The sequence below is a fragment of the Phacochoerus africanus genome, chromosome 4 (genome assembly GCF_016906955.1).
Source record: "Phacochoerus africanus isolate WHEZ1 chromosome 4, ROS_Pafr_v1, whole genome shotgun sequence".
Classification (NCBI taxonomy): Eukaryota; Metazoa; Chordata; class Mammalia; order Artiodactyla; family Suidae; genus Phacochoerus; species Phacochoerus africanus.
In genome coordinates, this window is record NC_062547.1 from 50,345,814 (window position 1) to 50,366,080 (window position 20,267).

Below are 20,267 nucleotides of genomic sequence, written 5' to 3' on the forward strand. Positions count from 1 at the left end.
AATTATACTGCTGCGTTACTTTTAAATTCACATAATTCAGTTCCTTTATTTGATAGATGGTAAAACTGAGGCCCAGAGAAGGTACATGACTTGCTCAAGGTCACACAGATAATTAATGTTTAAACTTAAAATTTAGCTATTCCCCTCAGTCCAGGACTCTGGGTTGGGCCACATTTCCTTCTTTCATGTCACATTTCAAATTTTCTATTTAAATTTTCATTTGCGGAGTTCCCATTGTGGTGCAGTGGAAATGAATTCGACTAGGAACCATAAGGTTGTGGATTTGATCCCTGGCCATGCTCAGTGGGTTAAGGATCCGGCGTTGCTGTGAGCTGTGGTGTAGGTCGCAGATGCAGCTTGGATCCTGAGTTACAGCTGGTGCTATTATTTTAAAAATGGGCAGTGCTGCAGGTTCTCTTTCCACACCCTGAACACAGACTACCTGGCAATATTTTGTTCATATCTCCCCACTTTAGCTTTTAGCTCTTGTCAATGAACTCTTTAGGCACTTATCTTGGTGGAAAGGCCTAGAAGCTGGGACTGAGCATATTTGCACTTAACAAGAGAGGCAGAAAGTTCCCAGCAAGATTTTCAGGAACATTCCAGGGGTAGCTTGACTTCTCTCTATGGGGAGAGCCATTAAAATAAAATTGTGTCCTCTTCCAGAAATTCTTTATTAAACACCATTTCAGTCACGCAGACTCCTTTTATCTAATAATTTCTCTTCCAGGAATTTGTTTCCAAAATTTAGGTCAGTCTTCTCATTTCTCCTAAGCTATTTCTGCCATCCAAGTGCTTGCATGGTTCATTTTTTTCCTTTCCTGTCTTCCTTCCTTCTTCCTTTTCAAACACACTTTAGCAAATGCTTGAAGGCTAACTCGCGTTCCAATGTGATGCTAGCTTTAAGGTTAATGATGAAGAGGACATGGTTCCTGCTTTCTTGTCCACCTGGCTCCCTGGTGATAGGTTCTCTATGCTACTGAGGTGCCTGTAGTCTAGGTCTTGTGCTCACCCAAGGAATGAGTTCTAAAGGGGTACTTAAGGGATATTCCCCTGGTTTCTTTTCTTTTCTTTTCTTTTTTCTTTTTGTCTCTTTAGGGCCACACCCATGGCATATGGAGGGGTCGAATTGGAGCCATAGTCACCTGCCTATGCCACAGCTACAGCAATGCATGATCCGAACCGCGTCTGCGACCTACACCACAGCTCACGGCAATGCCGGATCCTTAACCAAACCCCCATCTTCATGGATGCTAGTCGGGTTTGTTAATGGCTGAACCATGATGGGACTCCTCCCCTGGTTTCTTAGATGCTCTCCAAGTGCAGAGCAGATTCTCCTTTCATTATTGGTATTTTCCACCCCAATGTCTAAGTTTATGACCAATACCATTTGTATTGGAAAGAACTAGTTATCCATACACTGTACTTACAAATGATATTCCTTTCGGAAAAAAACTAACACGCCTTTGTGAAACATATTACTCTCAAACCAGAATACCGTAATTACCATGGAACACAAACCACTGAAACTCCAGCAGGGAAAACAGAGAATGCAAACTGCTCATACACAGCGCAGATAAATCTCACTGTCATCAAACAAGAAAGGGGAAGTCTAGATGGAGTTTTGATCTATCAGAATACAAAAGAAGTTATTAAAGAGGGTGCTATTATATAAAGGACCCTTGCAATTACTATTATAAAGTATAAATTGACTGATTTTATAAATTTTCCCCTAGTTGTGTTTTGTAAGTATAAATTTTTTAATTTTCATTTATTGGAATACAATTGTTTACAATGTTGTGTTGGCTTCAGATGTACAGCAAAGTGATTCAGTTATGCATATACATATAACCATTCCTTTTCAAACTGTTTTCCCATATAGGTTGTTACAGAATATTTTGTAGTTCCCTGTGCTATACAGTAGATCCTTGTTGATTATTTATTTTATATATAGTAGGTGTGTATATGTTAATCCCAAACTCCTAATTTATCCCTCCCCACCATATTTCCCCTTTGGTAACCATAAGTTTGTTTTTGAAGACTGTGACTCTGTTTCTGTTTTGTAAATAAGTTCATTTCTTTCATTCTTTTTTTTTTTTTACTAGATTCCACATGTAAGTAATATATTTGTCTTTATCTGACTTTGTAAGCATGAATTTTTTTTTTCTTTTTAGGGCTGCGACTGCGGCATATGGAAGTTTCCAGGCTAGGGGTCAAATCGGAGCTACAGCTGCCGGCCTATGCCACAGCCACAGCAACGCCAGATCTGAGCCACATCTGCAACCTACACCACAGCTCACGCCAATGCCGGATCCTTAACCCACTGAACAAAGCTAGGGATCAACCCCGCATCCTCATGGATCCTAGTAGGGTCCATTAACCACTGAGCCATGAAGGGAATTCCTTAAGTATGAATTAAGTATGATTTTTTAATGTGCCTGGTTTAAGAAGGAATCACCTGTAGTGGGATATAAATTTTAAATGTATTAAGAAATCTCAAAGAGAAGAGTGAAGACTCTGTCCTTGGTATTTAAAAAAATCATTTGTTCCATATTTTAGGTTCCACAAATAAGTGACATCATATAGTATTTGTCTTTTTCTTTCTGGCTTACTATAAGCTTATACTAAGTCTTATGCTAAGACTCTATATACTAAGTATAAGAGCATATTTAGTGTAAGAATCTCTAGTTCCATCCATGTTGCTGCAAATGGCATTAGCTTCTCTTTTTTTATGGATGAGTAATATTTGGGGGTTCTTTGGATGCAAACTGTTATATTTGGAATAGATGGGCAATGGGATCCTACTGTACAGCACAGGGAAATGTGTGTGATTGGGTCACTTCTTTGTACAACAAAACTCAATGAAACATTGTACATCAACAACAACAACAATAATAGTAATAGTATCATTTGTTTTCATAAGTCTCAGCCTCATTCCCCACAGATCACAAGGATATGCATTTGGAGGGAGTAAAAACCATCCTGATTGTAAGAAGAAAAAAATCACAGCCTATGCTCAGTCTCCTTCAGACAGAGCCATTCCTAGGAGTATATTAATGAATGGGCTCCACAGTCAATAGCAATGAACTGGGTCAGGAGTGAGCTTGTGGTGGGAGGAGGTGGTGACAGGGAAGATGGGAATTGTGGAAACCTTCAGCAGTTCACCCTGTGCTATCTGCCTTCCTCATTTGTGTGTTTTCTGAGTCAGCATTAGCTAAATTTTCCAGAAAGCCATCCACAAAGCACAGCCTGGGCATTCAAGGGACGTCACTCATTTCCCCTAGTGACCTTGACAAGTCAGAAGTTTGAAAGCAGGGAAATCCGCCTGTCTCCGTTATGAAGTGGAGCAGTGGGGGGGGGTGCCCAACATATTTTCAGAATTCTCCATCCAGACGGGTGACTGTCTGCTTCTGTTACGACCGGTGCCCCACTGAGGTGCTTCTCTGGCTCTAAAGGCATGATGGCCAAATACTTCAACTTGCTGTTACTTCTTGCTTCCCTCTGGACCACTCAGCTTCTGGTCCAAGGTGCTCTCCGCACAGAAGGTAGGTTTCTTACGAGATTGCCAACCTGAAGCAAGGCAAGATCTTGCAAGCTGTCCTAAGCCTGCTAAATCTGTGACTGAATTTCTGGGGTGGGGGTGGCCCTCAATATCAACAGAAGATCTCATTGGCAGTACTGCTCTGCCAGAAATGTTTTCACCAAATTGTCAACTTCACAAAAGTGATTCTCCTTTACCTTTACATCATCTTGCTTTTTATCGTTTGGTTATGTGATATTTTTAATGGGAATATTTTGAAACAAAACATTGAGGAGAGAGCACTTGTCTAAAAAAATGTTTCATTGAATAAACAAAAATGTTTCAACATGATGAAAAATGTTGAACAATCACTAAGCCTGGAGGTAATGGCTAACTTTCACAGAATATTGGCCTGTTTTATATTTCCGAAAGTATCAGTATAATTATTTTAATTTCAGTTTTACTACCATGGAATGCATGTTTTTAATATGCAATAAATAGCAAATTAACTGAAAAAAATCTGTGAAAATTTAGGTTTAAAAATTAGCCTTCAGCTCCCTACCAAAAAAAAAAAAATGACTTGAAATGACTTTTGGGCTTTTGAAATGCCTAAATGGTAACCTCATTCTGCATTGTAGGCAGAAAAATTTGTAACCACCAAGTACTCATTACAGCTCTGAGCAAATGAAAATATGAGCACTTTAAAAGGAAAATTATGTATTCCCATGCTGGACGATGCCCATACTGAGGTATAAAATATGTTGGGAACAGACATCCAGAGTTGATTGAGATATTGTTGTATTCAGTTTTATAAGGGAAGTTAGAGTTATATGACTGATTTTTTTCAAATACCAGAACTGTTACTTTCAAATAAGATTAGCCCTCTTTGAATCCCCCTGGGAGTCTGTTCACTTTTCCCCAAAATACTGCCATCACTCAAACTATTGTGACCCTCGATTTTGATATTGACTCCTCACACTCTTTGGACCATCCTCAATAATGGCCAACTTTTTCTGAGGGAAATAAAATTTGGGGAACAACTGATAGTTTTACAGAGCCATGATTGTGGAAAAGGTAGTTGATGAGGATGAGTTAAATGAGGATGGATATTAGTATTTTTGAGGATGTATGTGTGTGTGTTGCAGATATATATATATTATATACATATACACACACATATATATATATTATATAACATCTTATGATCAGAAAGACAGGGAGTTCTCATCGTGGCTCAGTGGTTGATGAACCCGACTAGCATCCATGAGGATGTGGGTTCGATCCCTGGCCTCGCCCAGTGGGTTAAGGATCCAGTGTTGCCATGAACTGTGGTGTAGGTTGCAGACGTGCCTCGGATCTGGCATTGCTGTGGCTGTGGCCTAGGCCAGCAGCTTCAGCTCTGATTCAACCCCTACCCTGGAAACCTCCATATGCTGCGGGCGCAGCCCTAAAAAGATAAAAGACCAAAAAAAAAATTTAGAAAGATAGATAGATGATAGATAGATATCATATGTAGATGCATAGATGAAGGAATAGGCTCAGTGAGGCCAAGTACCTTGCTGGATGTCATAAAGGTGGTAAATAATAAAGCTTGGGCTTGATTTCAGCACTGTCTGAATTCTAGGTATATACTCTTTCTATTATGCTGGCTGTTTCCCAAGGAAACTTTAGGAAGGGGTTACTGGAATAGCCCTTGGATTCTAGCTCTCCGTTTTTGTCCCTAAACAGGAAAGCATAATATCTACTATTTTTTGACTGCCTACTGTGGACCCAGCCTCCTCTAGGTACAAGTTATGTAGTTTTAAAACGCTGATAAAAATTCTGTAAAGGAGTTCCTGTCGTGGCTCAGTGGTTAACGAATCTGACTAGAAACCATGCGGTTGCGGGTTCAGTCCCTGGTCTCCCTCAGAGGGTTAAGGATCCGGCGTTGCCCTGAGCTGTGGTGTACGTCACAGACATGGCTCAGATCCCGCGTTGCTCTGTCTGTGGCACAGGCCGGCAGCTACAGCTCTGATTTGACCCCTAGCCTAGGAACCGCCATATGCTTCGGGAGCAGCCCAAGAAAAACGCAATAAGACCAAAAAAAAAAAAAATTCTGTAAAGAAGATGGAGCCATCCCTCCTTTACAGGTGAGAACACTAACTTGCCCAAAGTCCCAGAGCCAGTTAAGAAAAGAAATATTTAAAGCTAGATCTGTTGCCCCGGATAGGACTGTCATTACTCATAACAATAATATTTACATTATTTACATGTAAATATATCAAAATGATATATGATGTATGATGAGAGAGTACCAAGACCGCATTACAGTGTAAGTAATATACCTTCTCTATAGGTTTTCCCAAAGAAGCAGCCATAGAGGTTTGAGCAATAGCAAGCTTCTGAGTTAAAGGAGCCAAATTTCAGGACAAAGGGTGTGTTCCAAGAGTCAGTTCTAGTTATGTGTGTCTGTGTGTTCCTCTTCTCCCCATTGCACAGCGGGCAGCAGAACAGTATCCTAGATAAGAATGGGGTTTTAGCATCAATCATAACTGGGTTCGTGCCCTCAAACTGCCACCTTGTTGCTCTATATCCTTGGGCTCAGGAAAGTTACTTAATCTCCCCGAGCCTCAATTTTCCATTAAAAGAGACCGGCTTTGGCAAAGAGTAGCATCCACAGGTGATAGAAGTTTCAATTAACATTGGCATTGATATTAACATCAGTGTTGGTGTAGGTATAGTATTAGTGCACACAGTCATAAGAGGCTGGTCTGTCACAAACACCCATTTGGGGTGTTGGCTCTCTGCCACTGTGATCAGGGTCTGGAAGCAAACAAAGCTATTCACAAATACCATACATCATATTCATTTCGCTTCTCTTACTCCCTGCTCCAGAGCACAGAGGACTTAGAAATGTTCCTTCCGTGTTTGTAAAAAGAAACTTCCTTTTTTTTCACTATAAATATTTTATTTATAGCAAAGCTTACCACTTATGTAAGTACATTTTACTTAATATTAGCTTTTTTTTTTTAACGGCCCCACCTGCAGCATATGGAAGTTTCTGGGCTAGGGGTCAAACTGGAGCTGCAGCTGCAGGCTTATGCCACAGCCACACCAACACCAGATCCAGGTCACATCTGCTTGTGGCTATGCTGGATCCCTAACCCACTGAGCAAAGCCAGGGATTGAGCCCACATCCTCATGGACTCTAGGTTGGGTTCTTGACCTGCTGAGCCATAACAGGAACTCCAATATTAGATCCTTTTTAATGATTTTAATTTTTTTTCCATTATAGCTGGTTTACAGCGTTTTGTCAATTTTCTGCTGTACAGCGTGGCGACCCAGTTACACACACGTAAACATTCTTTTTTCTCACATTATCAGGCTCCATCCCAAGTGACCAGACATGGTTTCCAGTGCTACATAAAAGGATCTCATTGCTAAACCATTCCAAAGGCAATAATCTGCATCTATTAACCCCAAGTAGATCTTAATGCTGTAATCTACTTCAGTTATTTGAAAGTCATTTTAATCAGAGCAATTGTATTATGCCATATTAATGAGGTATAAGTTACTAGTTGAAAAATAATTGTGAAAAAGATGGACCATTATTCTAAATATATTAGATGTACATTAATACAGATACCTAGTATTGGTATTTCTCCTTTAAATGATAAGTATTTTATTATTTATTTATTTATTTTTGTCTTTTGTCTTTTTAGGGCCACACCCACAGCATATGGAGGCTCGCAGGCTAGGGGTCTAATCAGGGCTGTTGCTGCTGGCCTATGCCAGAGCCATGTCTGTGACCTACACCATAGCTCATGGCAACGCTGGATCCTTAACCCACTGAGCAAGGCCAGGGATTGAACCCGCAAACTCATGGTTCCTAGTCGAATTCGTTTCCGCTGCGCCAAGATGGGAACTCCAAGGATAGGTATATTTTAGTACTGAATTGGTAAATAGTTTTTTAAAAAGTATCATTATAAGAAACGTCCTTCAAATACCAACTTGGACAATAATCAAAACATTTTACTGGGCATCCAGTGCACAGATTTATGTTCAAGCAATTACTTGGGAGATTGAAATTCTCTTTTATGGGCTTTTGTGGATGAAGTCCAACAGAAATAAAGCAGCAGAATGCAAATGCAACTTTGCAACTTCATACAGATCTATGAATCCCGGAACCCAAAGGGAAGGAATCAAAAGAATGCTCAGATTCATTAGTTTTTGAGTAAGATATTATTCATATCTTAATTGTTCAACAGCCTCAGGTTCTCCAGAGAGATCCATCATTAGCAGACTAAAACCAAAATGCTTTGAAGATAACGTAATGCCACTATGTTGTGATTTATTGAGCACCTACTATGTGTCAGGCACTTTGATGAGCATTTTTATTCAAATTAACTCATTCAGCTTTCACTACCCTATACAATAGCTGTTGCTATCTTTCATTTTCTAAATTTGGAAACTGAGGCTCAAAGAGATGAAGTAACTAGCATCCCCTAGACTCCGCCCCAGGAAGCTTCTGTGTAATGAACAAGGCACTTTAATGCAGTGAGAGATGATGGACTCAGGCCTGGTGAGAGGTACAGCATAGATCAGGGCAAGCACCCTCCTAACTCAGCAGGATGTCCTTGTGGGAAATGCCTGGTCTATGTCTTGTTGGTTCTTTTTTCTTTTTTTTTCTTTCTTTTTTTTTCTTTTTGCTTTTTAGGCCCACACCTGTAGCCTATGAATGTTCCCAAGGTTAGGGGTTGAATGAATCGGAGCTGCAGCTGTCACAGCAATGCCGATTCAAAGCCACATCTGTGATCTATACCACAGCCTACAGCAATGCCGGATCCTTAACCCACTAAGCGAGGCCAGGGCTGAAACCCAGGTTCTCATGGATACTAGTCGAGTTCCTGTTGCTGAGCCACAAGAGGAACTCCCTGTCTTGTTATTTCTAAACTTCAATCCCAGCTGCTATGTCGAGACAATTATATTCCACTAGGAAGGAGAGCCTGAGGGCTGGGGCGAGGACAGCGGCACACTGAGGGCCTCTGTGATTCCTTTGCAGAGCTTTCCATCTCAGGACCATGCAGAATCATGGGGGTCACCCTGGTGAACAAAAACACACAGTTACAGCTGAATTTCACAGAAGCCCAGGAGGCCTGTAGGCTGGTGGGACTAACTTTGGCCAGCAAAGACCAAGTTGAAGCAGCAAGGAAATCTGGCTTTGAGACCTGCAGGTGAGAAACAGCTGGATTCCCAAACCCAGCGGGAGCTCTTATGGCTCTGTGTTCTTGTTCAGCCATAGAGAGCAAACGCCTCCACTCAGTTTGTATGTGCTCTGTTACAGCTATGGATGGGTGAAAGATCAGTTCTTGGTCATCCCTCGGATTTACCCGAACCCCAAGTGTGGGAAGAATGGGAAGGGCGTCCTGGTTTGGAGACATTCCCTCAGTCAGAAGTTCAAGGCCTATTGTCACAACTCATCTGGTAAGTCCGATCTGCGTGTTTTCTCCCTTGTGGCATGTTTTCTCCAAGTTTCTCCAGCTCTGTGACCTGGCTAGGAGGAGTTAGCCTGAGCAGCAGCAGAAGTAATCACAGTGATGGCTGTTGAATCCTCCTAAGACTGCCTCTTTGACCAGGCTGGAGGTGGCAGTGTGCCCATCAGAGGAAACAGGGAAAATATGACAGATGGGCGACATAGGGAGAGGGCATGCCCAGAGGGTCCGGTACCCAGCCCCTGCCACCTTCTAAGAGAAACAAGAAGGGAAAAGAAACATCCACGATGGACAGTGCAATGCACAAAGTTATCTTGCCCAACCTTGACAATCTCCCTAGGAGATGGGCATTATCATCCATGTATTTTGCAGATGAAAAAACTCAGCTCAGAGGACATAACTATGTTTGTCTGAGGTCTCCTTGCTATGAAGATTCACACATAGATCTCTTCCCATTATCCCACATTCCACTAAGGAGTAGAAGTTCAGATGCTACATTTGATGTTTTTTAAGAACAAGACCCAATTTTCAGTTTGTGAAGGGAGGAATTAAAGCTAGAAAACAGAACGGATTTGCCCAAGGTCACATGGTCATCCCTTTAACTGTGTTTGGGACCTCAGCCACCTTAGCTGAGAAGTTACTTACTCTACCTAAGTAACTTCTCAGAAAGTTTTCCTTTGCCTGAATGCTTGCCCTTACTTGATTGTAAAAATTTCTGTTTGAGTACTCTTCACACGTACTCATAAATCGGACCTTCTAAAGGTCAGATGGCTCAGGGCTCATTCTCTAAGATCCAGGGGATAAAAGTATACCAGCAATTTTTGTGGCCTAAAGGCAGCGTAAGGTCCAAGGAGTTCTCTGAATCAGGGGGCCTTGACCTACGAAGGTCCCTGAAAGAGGCTTTGTCCATTTCCCTCACTTCACAGATGAAATGATTGTAGCTCAGAATGGAGGTTTGGCTTATTCAAAGTCCTGCAGTTAGTCAGTGGCAGAGTCAAGACTGGAATATAAAGCTTCTTCCCACATCCCCCCCGCCACCTGCCCCCAGCATCCTTTTTCCCCTCCTCTGCCTCTTCTGCCTGTCACTTTTGGCTAGAGAATTGGTGGTCTGCCTGCCTACTTATCTCATAGCCAGCCCATGCCTGTCAAGTGGCCTGGCCTTTTAGCAGTCTGACCTTCCTGCCTGCTATCTGTGCAATGAAAGGACCCCTAGCCCTCTGGGCTCAACAAAATGAGTTGGGGCATGTTAGTAGTAAGAGGAGAGGCATAAAATAAACTCTGTGTATAGGAATAAAAAGTGTGTAAAAATAAATTAAAAAAAAAGATAACTCTGTCCTATCTGCTGCCTGGTTGGTAGTGACTATGAAGGACCACCCACCATAAAAAAAAAAAAAAAAAAGGATTCAGGGAAGATGACCTGGGTTTGCATGTTTCCTCGTGGATTCATTTAACTTGTCCTGCCATTCCCTACTTCCCATATACTTAAAGTGAAGGGCAGAAGCTTGATTAGACTCCTGTTCACTATGCTGGGCAAAAATACTTCATAGATGATATCATGTCCTTTAGATCATATCATAAAGCATTTCATGTCAGTATATTCCACTATTAATATGCTAACTTTGATCATTTAAATAAGATGGCAGCTGCCAGACGTTCTAATTAACTCAGAAAGGTATCTATTTCCCCTTTGTAATGAGTATCAAACCTAGAGTGTGATATTTTGGCACCGTGCAAAGATTCTGACCCCTCAATCATTTTTTTACCTAGTAGTTCAAGCAAATACTGATGATTCCTGCTGGAATCAATTATTACATACAGGGCTGCAAAATGCTAATTTTCTTTTCTTTCTTTCTTCTTTGTCTTTTCAGGTCTGCACCTGCAGCACATGGAGTTTCCCAGGCTAGGGGTCAAATTGGAACCGCAGCCGCTGGCCTACACCACAGCCACAGCAACGCCAGATCCAAGGCACATCAGTGACCTGTGCCACAACTCGTGGCAACGCTGGATACTCAACCCACTGAGCAGAGCCAGGGATCAAACCCATGTCCTCATGGATACTAGTCAGGTTCACCCCTACTGAGCCGCAACAGGAACTCCTAAAATGATACTTTTCTAAATCTATTCTTCATTCTACATTTATTAGCGGGCAATCTTGGATAAAGAAGAATCTCTCTACCTCCCTCCCTTCCTCCCCCACTTCTCTCTCTCTCTCTCTCACACACACACACCCCTCCTCCCTCCCCCTTATACCATCATAGGCACATGGCATTTTACTTTGTGTGTTCAATGTTGTAATAAGCTTTACAGTTATTATTCTTGTATTCTTTTTGATGCTCAAATTGGCCCCAGTTCAACAAGTGGGAGTCCCTCCTAGTTTACTCTTGTGTCTTTCATCCCTTTAGTATTTGAGCAAGTCATAATAACACTTCTCAGGCTCACTTTGTTCTTTCTCTTTTCCAGACATGGCATCAGTCATTTATTTCTCCAAGGGGGGAATGGAGAATGGTCCTTAGTTCTTTTTAATGGTCCTTAGTTCTTTTTAATAACTATTCTCATTTTTATTGCTTCTTTTGAGTGGTAAGCTAGAAAATATATATATGCATTTTGCATTTATGTTTCCAACTCAAATTTAATAATTCAAGTTTTTTCTTTGTTTATTTTGTTTTATACTTGCATCTTTTTTTCTCTAATATGGAAAACCTTTCTTCCCAATAAATAATGTTAATGTATTTTCTTATCCTACAATATTTTCAAAATTATAAAGCCATTATTAGGAATAATAACCCTACTGAATGGAATTTGATATTCCTTTGCATTTTTTTTTGTACTCAGAAGATAGCCGTCTAAGGATGTACTGTCGGAAAATTGTGTGCAAAAATGACTTGAGAAAATTTGCTACTCTGTGTGGTTATGTTATTGTTTTGAAATAAGTTAGATTCACCTGCTTCTGTCTGCCATCTTCGTGACGATCAGAGCGGATCTAACCCTTATACTAACACTAATCCTGAACTCACCCTATATGGTTTTTTTGTTTGTTTTCTTTACTTTTTTATTGCTATCTTGTGAGTTCTGGTGAACAGAGTAACCTTATATCTGACTTTAAACCTTATCCTAATTATCTTTCTATTGCTATCTTTGTGAGCTTTGGGGATCAGACCAAAGAGCCCTTAATGCTCTGTGTGTACCATCTGTTTCATGCTATTCTCTCTGCTACATGCCCCTCTTCCTCATCACCTGGCTAATTTGTCCTCTTTATTCACTTTCAAGTGCATCTTCTTCAGGAAGCCTTCCCTTACTCCCGATGCCTATATATCCTCTTGGATTCCAATCACACTGTGTTTCATGTTTATCAGCGCACTTGGCACATTCCAAAGAAATTGTATTTATAGTCTGGAGGGACAGAGAGCCAGGTCCTAACACTTCCAGAAGAGACACCCTGTATTCTCAACCAGTTAGGGACCACAGGACCAGACTGCTGCTGCTCTCTCACATGGTATCCTTCTTGGCTACACTTCAGGAACACAGATGCAAAGGAACTGATTCTTACAGATCTTACATATTATGTCATAGGTTCGGCTAGGCCCTACACATTTACTGCTGCATCAGTCCTTGGTAAAATGATACAAGTCAAGTGTATCACTTCTACTTTCCAGGAGAGGTAACTGATGCTTAGAATGTACCTTGCTGTGGTCGCAGTCAGTGAGGGACAGAGCCAGGATATAAATCTCGAGCCCTGCCACTTCCATGTTGCATCTTCCCTGGTAAGGACCACACATCAGCAACATACCAGGCCAAGGGTGGGTTTTTGGCATGAGTTTCTTTTTTTTTTTTATTAACTCAATGCATTTTATTATATTTATAGTTGTTTGGCATGAATATTTTTAAAAGCTCCCTGGATGATTCTAACCCACAGTCAGAGTTGAGAATCACTTTTCTCTAGAAGCTCTCTATGACATAAGTCTTAGAATTCCAGGTACTTCCAGGTTCCCCTATTTCTGTGCTATTACAATATTCTCCTTCTTGGCTCCTGGTTGTGTTCTCCTCAGTGTTTCATACCTCCACTGATGATTCTATTGCTCCTCTGCTCCCCAGCCTTGTGTGGCTTCCTTTTTTCAGAATCTGATGGGAACCCTGAAGCCTTTTGCTCTTTTGCACATTAAACTAGGCATGTATTAGAACTTTTGTACATCAGTTGGGAGGTTTGCGGACCCCAGCTGAAAATTCCTTCTCCTGCAGCATAAATTCCATATCCTTGACCATGGCAATTATAACTCTTTTACATTCCGGCTCCAACCTATCTTTCCAGACTCATCTCCTACTTGCAGTCTTTCTTGCTCCCTCCCATACACACACTCTACACTCTAGCCAGATTTTTCTTCTTATCATTTTCGAGCACACCTACACTTTCAAACTTTTGGATTCTTGAGTCGCACTAGGTTTTTTTTTTTTTTTTTTTTTTTTTTTTGGCCACGTCTGTGGCATGTGGAAGTTCTCAGCTAGGGTTCATACCCAAGCCACAGTAGTGACAACACAGGATGCTTAACTGCTAGACCACGAGGGAATCCCTGGGTCATGCTAGTCTTATTGACTGAGACATCCTATTCTCTTTTCTATACTATAAGAGCTGGAGCTCTATTCCAGCCATTCTGGCCTTTTATTCATCTGACATGCTGAGATTATTCAACTGTAGGCTCTTGAACTTCCTGTTCTCTTTACCTGGAAGGTTTTTGCCCTAGATCTTCAATGACTGACTTCTTTTCATTATTCAGGTCTCCGCTTAAGTATCATCTCCCCAAAGAGACCTACTCTTACCACCTTATCCAAAGTATCTGATCCCATCCAACGCCTTCCAGTGTGGTCCTTATCCTGTTTCATTATCTTCTCAGCATTTATCATCCTCAGAAATTTCTTGGCTTATTTTTTTAAAATCATCCCTCTTCTTCCTTTCAGTAGCATAGAAGACCCTTAGGACCAGGAACTTGGCCTTTTTTGCACCTAGCACAGTGCCTGGCACAGAGTGGAGCTCAACAAATATTTGTTGAAGGAGCGTGTTAACCCTCCAGACCTGCTCAAATGCCATCTCCTCTGTGAATCCCCAGTGACTTTCCCCTACCCTCATCAAAGTCCTTCTGTCCTCCTGGAAACAGGAATCATGCCTTATTTGTCTCTGTCTTGTCAGTGCCCAGCACAGTATATTGTGTTCAGTATGTTTTTTCCCCAGATATAAAAAAAAGTTCACTTTTTGAAGCACATGCTTGAGAATGGGAAATGTAGCTAAAATTCAGGGCATAGGTCAAGGATGATGTCTATTTGAGTGGAGGTCTGTTCAAAGTAAAGCGAATAGTATAAAATACTGACTGAATGTGTGTATATGGTCGAAATGTTTTATCATATTTACGACAGCCTTGAATGGTAATTTTTACTTAATATTCAAAAATAATAGAATAATCTTTTTTTCATAACTAACATTCCAGCTGAGGCTACCCGTTGCCACTCATAACTAGGGGTGTAAAATAGATGCAAATGCATATTGTATTATATCGCATGGCTCTGTCATTTACTGACTATGTGACTTTGGGCAAGTTATTTAATTTCTCTGAATGTCACTTTCTTCCTGTATCAGTGAGAGTTGTATAAAATTGTTGAATGAAGTGTCATGGTTAACTCAGAGCAAGATGTTCAACCAATGTTAGTTTCCTTTCTATCACATTCAACAGATTGAAGAATAAACCTACATCCCTCCTCTGCCCCCTCCCTCCTTTTTTAAAAGATTTTTTTGATGAGAACAGAGAAAATGTTTGATGAGAAAATTTGGTTTTCATAGATCTTTGTCCTGAAGTTGTAGATGTGTATATTTGGTCTCCCCATCTACCCCTTTCTTCATTTCATTTTTCCTTCCTTCCTTTATTCATCAAATTTATCGAGCATGTACGATGTGCCAGGCATATACCATAATGACCAAGACAGATAGGGGTCCTTCCTCCAGGGAGCTCACTGTCCAGAGGGGAGCAGTGTAATGAGAATCATGACGAGGTAAGCACAAAGAGGTACAAGAACATATGTCTAGGGACCCAGTCTAGTCATCAAGTCTGCCTAAGGAAGAGATGTTCAATATGAGACCTGGAGAACAAGGGAGAGCTAAATAAACAGGGTGCCAAGAGTCTTACAGGTGAAGAAAGCATCCTGGTCAAAGGATGGGATGTGACAGAAAGCATATCAAAGACCTGAAGGAATTGCAGTCTGGTGGGGGAATGAGAGGAGGACTTATTAGGTGAGGCTGGCCATGTCAGCAGGGCCAGATCATGGAGAGCCTTACAGGCCATGCAGTAGAGGCCATGCATAGACGGATTCTAAAGAAGGAAGCCATACAATTTGATTTGCATTTTTTAAAATTTTCTTGTTAAAATATAGTTGATTTACAATGTTCCTTCAATTCCTGCTGTACAGCAAAATGACCTAGTCACACATAAATATACATCCTTTTTTTCCATTCTAACCCAAGAGATTGTATATAGTTCACTGTGCTGTACAATAGGAACCCATTATCCATTCTAAACATAATAGTTTGCATCTACCACCTCAAAACTCTCTGTCCATCCCACTCTCTTCCCCCCTCCTCCCTGGTAACCACAAGTCTGCTCTCTGTGTTCGTGATCTGTTTCTGCTTTGTAGATAGGATCATTTGTGCCATATTTTAGAGTCCATGTATAAGTGATATTATATGGTATTTGTCTTTCTCTTTCTGACTTTCTTCACTTAGTATTAGAATCTCTAGTTGCATCCATGTTGCTGCAAATGGCATTATTTTTATTACAGCACTATTCACAATAGCCAAGACATGGAAACAACATAAATGTCCACTGACAGATGAATAGATTAAGAAGATGTGGCACATATATACGATGGAATACTACTCAGCCATAAAAAAGTACAAAATAATGCCATTTGAAGCAATATCAATTTGCATTTTTATAAGACCATTCCAGCTGTAGTATAAGGGACTCAGAGAGGAGTAAGACGAGAGGCTGAAAGATGAGTTAGGAGGCTGTTGCAATACTTACTTGTTATTTCACTCTTCCCTCCCTTGACAGATACTAGGACTAACTCATGCATTCCAGAAATTATCCCCACCAATGATCCCACATTCAACACCAACACTGCACCATACACAACAGAAATGACTGTCAGTGACAGAACATCATCATCATCTACCGATGGGCCTTCTTCCTCTGTTATGTCCACTGTGGCAACCACTAGTCTTCCTCTGGCTACCACTTCTACTCCACGGAAAAGAAAATTAATTTGCATAACAGAAGCTTTTATGGAAACTAGCACCATATCTACAGAAACTGAACTGTATATTGAAAACAGGACAGCATTCAAGAATGAAGCTGTTGGGTTTGGAGGTAAAAATTTTCTGTCTGCATTGTGTGTGTGTGTGTGTGTGTGTGTGTGTGTGTGCGCGTGCACGTGTGTATAAAACAGAGAAGCTAATCTAAATCCTGACTGGGTGCTCAGGGCCTGCCAAATATAAATAAAATCTTAATGCAATTCGAATTTCATAAAGTCGTAGAACTTGAGGTGTCTAAAAAACCTTAATGATTAAACTAAAAATCATGAGTATAAAGTGGCTTCACTTTTTTCAAAATTTTATTTTATATTGGGTATAGTTGATTTACAATACTATGCTAGTTTCAAATGTACAGCTAAGTGATTCAGTTATACATACACATACATCTATTCCTTTTCATATTCTTTTCCCATATAGGTCATTACAGAATATTGAGTAGAGTTCCCTGTGCTGTACAGTAGGTCCTTGTGGATTATCTAGTTTATATAGTAGTGTGTGTGTGTGTGTGTGTGTGTGTGTGTAAATCTTTTTTAGGGCTGCACCCATGGCATATGGAGGTTCCTAGGCTAGGGGTCGAATCAGAGCTGCATCCACTGGCCTACGCCACAGCCACAGCAACTAAGGGATCTGAGCTGTGTCTCCAACCTATACCACTGCACATGGCAACACCAGATCCTTAACCCACTGATCAAGGCCAGGGATCAAAACTGCATCCTCCTGGATGCTAGTCATATTCATTTCTGCTGAGCCACGATGGGAACTCCTTAATCCCAAACTCCTAGTTTATCCCTCCCCACCCCTCACCTTTCACCTTCGATAACCACAAGTTTGTTTTCAAAGTCTGTGTGTCTATGTTTTATAAATAAGTTCATTTGTATCATTATTTTAGATCCCACATATAAATGATCTATGATGTTTGTCTTTCTCTGTCTGACTTCACTTACTGTGATAGTCTCTAGGTCCATCCGTGTTGCTACAAATGATGTTATTTCATTTTTGTGGCTGAGTAATATTCCATTGTATATATGTACCACGTCTTCGATATCCATTTCTCTGTCAATGGACATTTAGGTTGCTTCCATGTCTTGACTATTGTAAATAGTACCGCGGTGAACACTGGGGTACATGTATCATTTTGAATTATGCTTTTGTCTGGAAATATGCCCAGAAGTGGAATAGCTGGGTCATATTGTAACTCTATTTTTAGTTTTTTAAGGAACATCCATGATGTTTTCCCTAGTGGATGTACCAGTTTACATTCCTACCAACAGTGTAGGCAGGTTGCCTTTTCTTCACACTCTTTTCTTCACTTTTAAAATGCAAAGACTTTTAAAAAGAAATTACTCTCTATTACTAGGTAGAAGTTTTAAGTCCATATATATATACACACCTTAAATGCCTATGATTTGTTTTCCTATTTAAAAGGAAGGGTCTTACACTTAATTTGCTCCAAACCTGTCATCTCAAAGCCACAGAGGAAATGGACTCCATCATATTGCAACAGATAGAATAGAGCAGGAGAGGCAAAGCCAAGGATTCTATGAGCAAGAAACCAAGAAGCACATTTGGGCCCAACACCCTAACGACCCCTGTGTGGCCACAGAGGAGGCTCTTCTTCTGCTCTGTCCCTGTTTTCCATCATGTGTAGGGATGAATCACACCAACATCTACTTGAAGGACAAACAGGCCCTATGTCTGTCTCTTCCCCTAGGTATTCCCACGGCCCTGCTGGTGCTCGCGCTCCTCTTCTTTGCTGCTGCAGCTGGCCTCGCAGTTTGCTACGTCAAAAGGTGGGGTCGTTGGCACACGGTTGGTCTTGTCATCTTTTTCACATCCATATCTTGTGTTTATCCAGGGTCGTTAGTAGCATTTCCTTGGTCCAAATGGAGATGGTGGTCCTCTTATACTGTAGACTTTCTCCCCTACCTCACCGATCCACCCAGACTTTCCTACTATTTCAACATGTGTATGTTATCCAGCCTTTAGATACAGATCAATGGCTGTTCCTTTGAATGTAAAAGAACAAAAATAAAACATTAACATCTAGGGGAAAATGTATTTGCTTTATTTGATTTTCAAGTATTCGTTTTTGATGAGAGGGTTGTGAGTTTAGCCTGGGAACTTTCAGCCCCCCTAAAGGAACCCATTCAGGTGGGGATGGATTGAGGTATTTGAGTGTGCGTGTGTTAGCATCTCTCTGAAATAAAGGTACCCTGTGTATTATACCAATATGGGCCATCACAACACGTTATCTGTTGTTCTATGTGATCCATAGAAGTCCCTCACTTTCAGTTTATGTCTGTGCCTGCAGGTATGTGAAGGCGTTCCCTTTTACAAACAAAAATCAGCAGAAGGAAATGATTGAAACTAAAGTGGTGAAGGAGGAGAAGGCCGATGATAACAACCTGAATGAGGAATCAAAGATACTGGATAAAAAGCCAGAGGAGCTCAAGAGGACACCCAAAACCACAGTGAGGTGCCTGGAAGCTGAAGTTTAGATGAAAAAGAAATGAGAGGACACACTTGAGGCTGATTTCCTTCCTGATACACATCCTGGTCCCAGCCGGGGAAACTAAAAGGGTCAGGGACCCAAATAAGAAAGTCCACCCTCGGGTCCTAACTCACATCAGCTCAGGGCTACCGTTGGACTCTGGAATTCACCAAAGGGAATTCCCTTTTTCTCACTGCAGTCCTTTCTGGATCCTCTTTCTGCTACCTCCAAAGCTTCCCACTACCTTTCTAGCCCGGTCATGTCCTAAAAATAATCTCAGTGGGAGAGAGGTGCTTGTGCAAAGCACCAGGACCTATAACAGCTCAACAGAACGTGTCTGTCAAGAGGCCTTTAGGCTGCCTGAGAATAGGTGAGTCAAGAGCCAAGAAATCATTGAGATCAAGGCTTTGACTGTTGACTGACTCCACGGCCCAGATCCTTTCTTCAGCTCTGGAAAGGAAACACTTACACCACCTGGCATGTCTTTCTGAGCCAGGCAAGAGCAAAAGAAGGAAGGAAAAATTTAGCACCTGAAGGCCATGGAGATTCCCATGACTTGCAACCCAATAGCCAAAAGAAATAGAGAAAAAGGATGAGGCTGAGGATATTGATAGTGTTTATCAGTAAGGATTATAAATACAGACAGGGTCAAAGTCTTCATCTCTGAATAACTGAGTTGGAATCACTTTTTTAAAACCTATACACACTTACTGTGCTCTCTTTCTCCTGCTGCTATTTTCTTTAGAAGAATATACTTTCACATGAAACCCCCTCAAATCTTACAAATGTCTGTTTTTGCCAAGTTATAGAAATTATTACTGAAAAAAAATTAGTGTTAAAAAGAAGTCAAATTTAATAAACATTTGCTAAACGCCTACTCTATGTCAGGTGCTGTGCAAGTTACTACATTCTGCAATTGAATATTATTCATCAAAAATTGCATATAGTGGAATGAAGTATGAAGCTAATTTTTCTTCAGTGTTGATATCCCCAGCTTATCCACTTCTAAAACCAATTTTTCTTTGGTGAGACTAACTTACTCATTATTTTCTCATTAATATGGCCACCATTATAACCTTAATTTATTATTAGCATATCTGAAAACTACTTTATTACCTCTATACACTGAAGCACATTTTTTAAAGTCATTACTAAATGTATCACTAGTTTTCCTATTTTCCAGCAAAAGGAGCCTGAGAGATGCAGAAATATTTGTGCTGAAAAAATAAAAGCATTTAGAAAATTTCGTTGCTTTCTTTTTTACATAGATGCATTATACCTTTCATGCAAAATTGAGGTAATCTGTTGTTTGCCAAAGTAAGAGAGACAACTTTGATCACTGAAATACATTTGTAAACCCAGTAGTACATGCATCACATCATCAAGTGGGGCTATTCTTGCTTCAGATAGGCTTATTTAGGTAGGTCGAGTACA

At 40.7% G+C, this 20,267-nt stretch overlaps 1 protein-coding gene across 2 annotated transcripts; it reads left to right on the top strand.

Annotated features, from left to right (window-relative positions):
- The first annotated feature begins 3,274 nt into the window (after positions 1-3,274).
- Positions 3,275-19,715, top strand: LYVE1 (lymphatic vessel endothelial hyaluronan receptor 1). Of its 2 annotated transcripts, XM_047776298.1 has the most exons (6): positions 3,280-3,545; positions 8,562-8,733; positions 8,844-8,983; positions 16,083-16,397; positions 18,054-18,132; positions 18,654-19,715. In XM_047776298.1, the coding sequence occupies exons 1-6, from the start codon at positions 3,458-3,460 to the stop codon at positions 18,838-18,840; spliced, it is 981 nt and encodes a 326-aa protein (XP_047632254.1). In that variant the 5' UTR covers positions 3,280-3,457; the 3' UTR covers positions 18,841-19,715. The 2 variants fall into 2 exon arrangements, with proteins under 2 accessions (XP_047632252.1, XP_047632254.1); XM_047776296.1 differs by lacking the exon at positions 18,654-19,715 and having other exon boundaries at positions 3,275-3,545; positions 18,054-18,388.
- Positions 19,716-20,267: the final 552 nt, after the last annotated feature.

Coding starts and splice junctions, on each gene's coding strand:
- LYVE1 (XM_047776296.1), top strand. CDS start 3,458: ATGATGGCCAAATACTTCAACTTGCTGTTACTTCTTGCTTCCCTCTGG. Junction 8,734..8,843: donor TCTGGCTTTGAGACCTGCAG/GTGAGAAACAGC, acceptor GCTCTGTTACAG/CTATGGATGGGTGAAAGATC. Junction 8,984..16,082: donor CTATTGTCACAACTCATCTG/GTAAGTCCGATC, acceptor CTCCCTTGACAG/ATACTAGGACTAACTCATGC.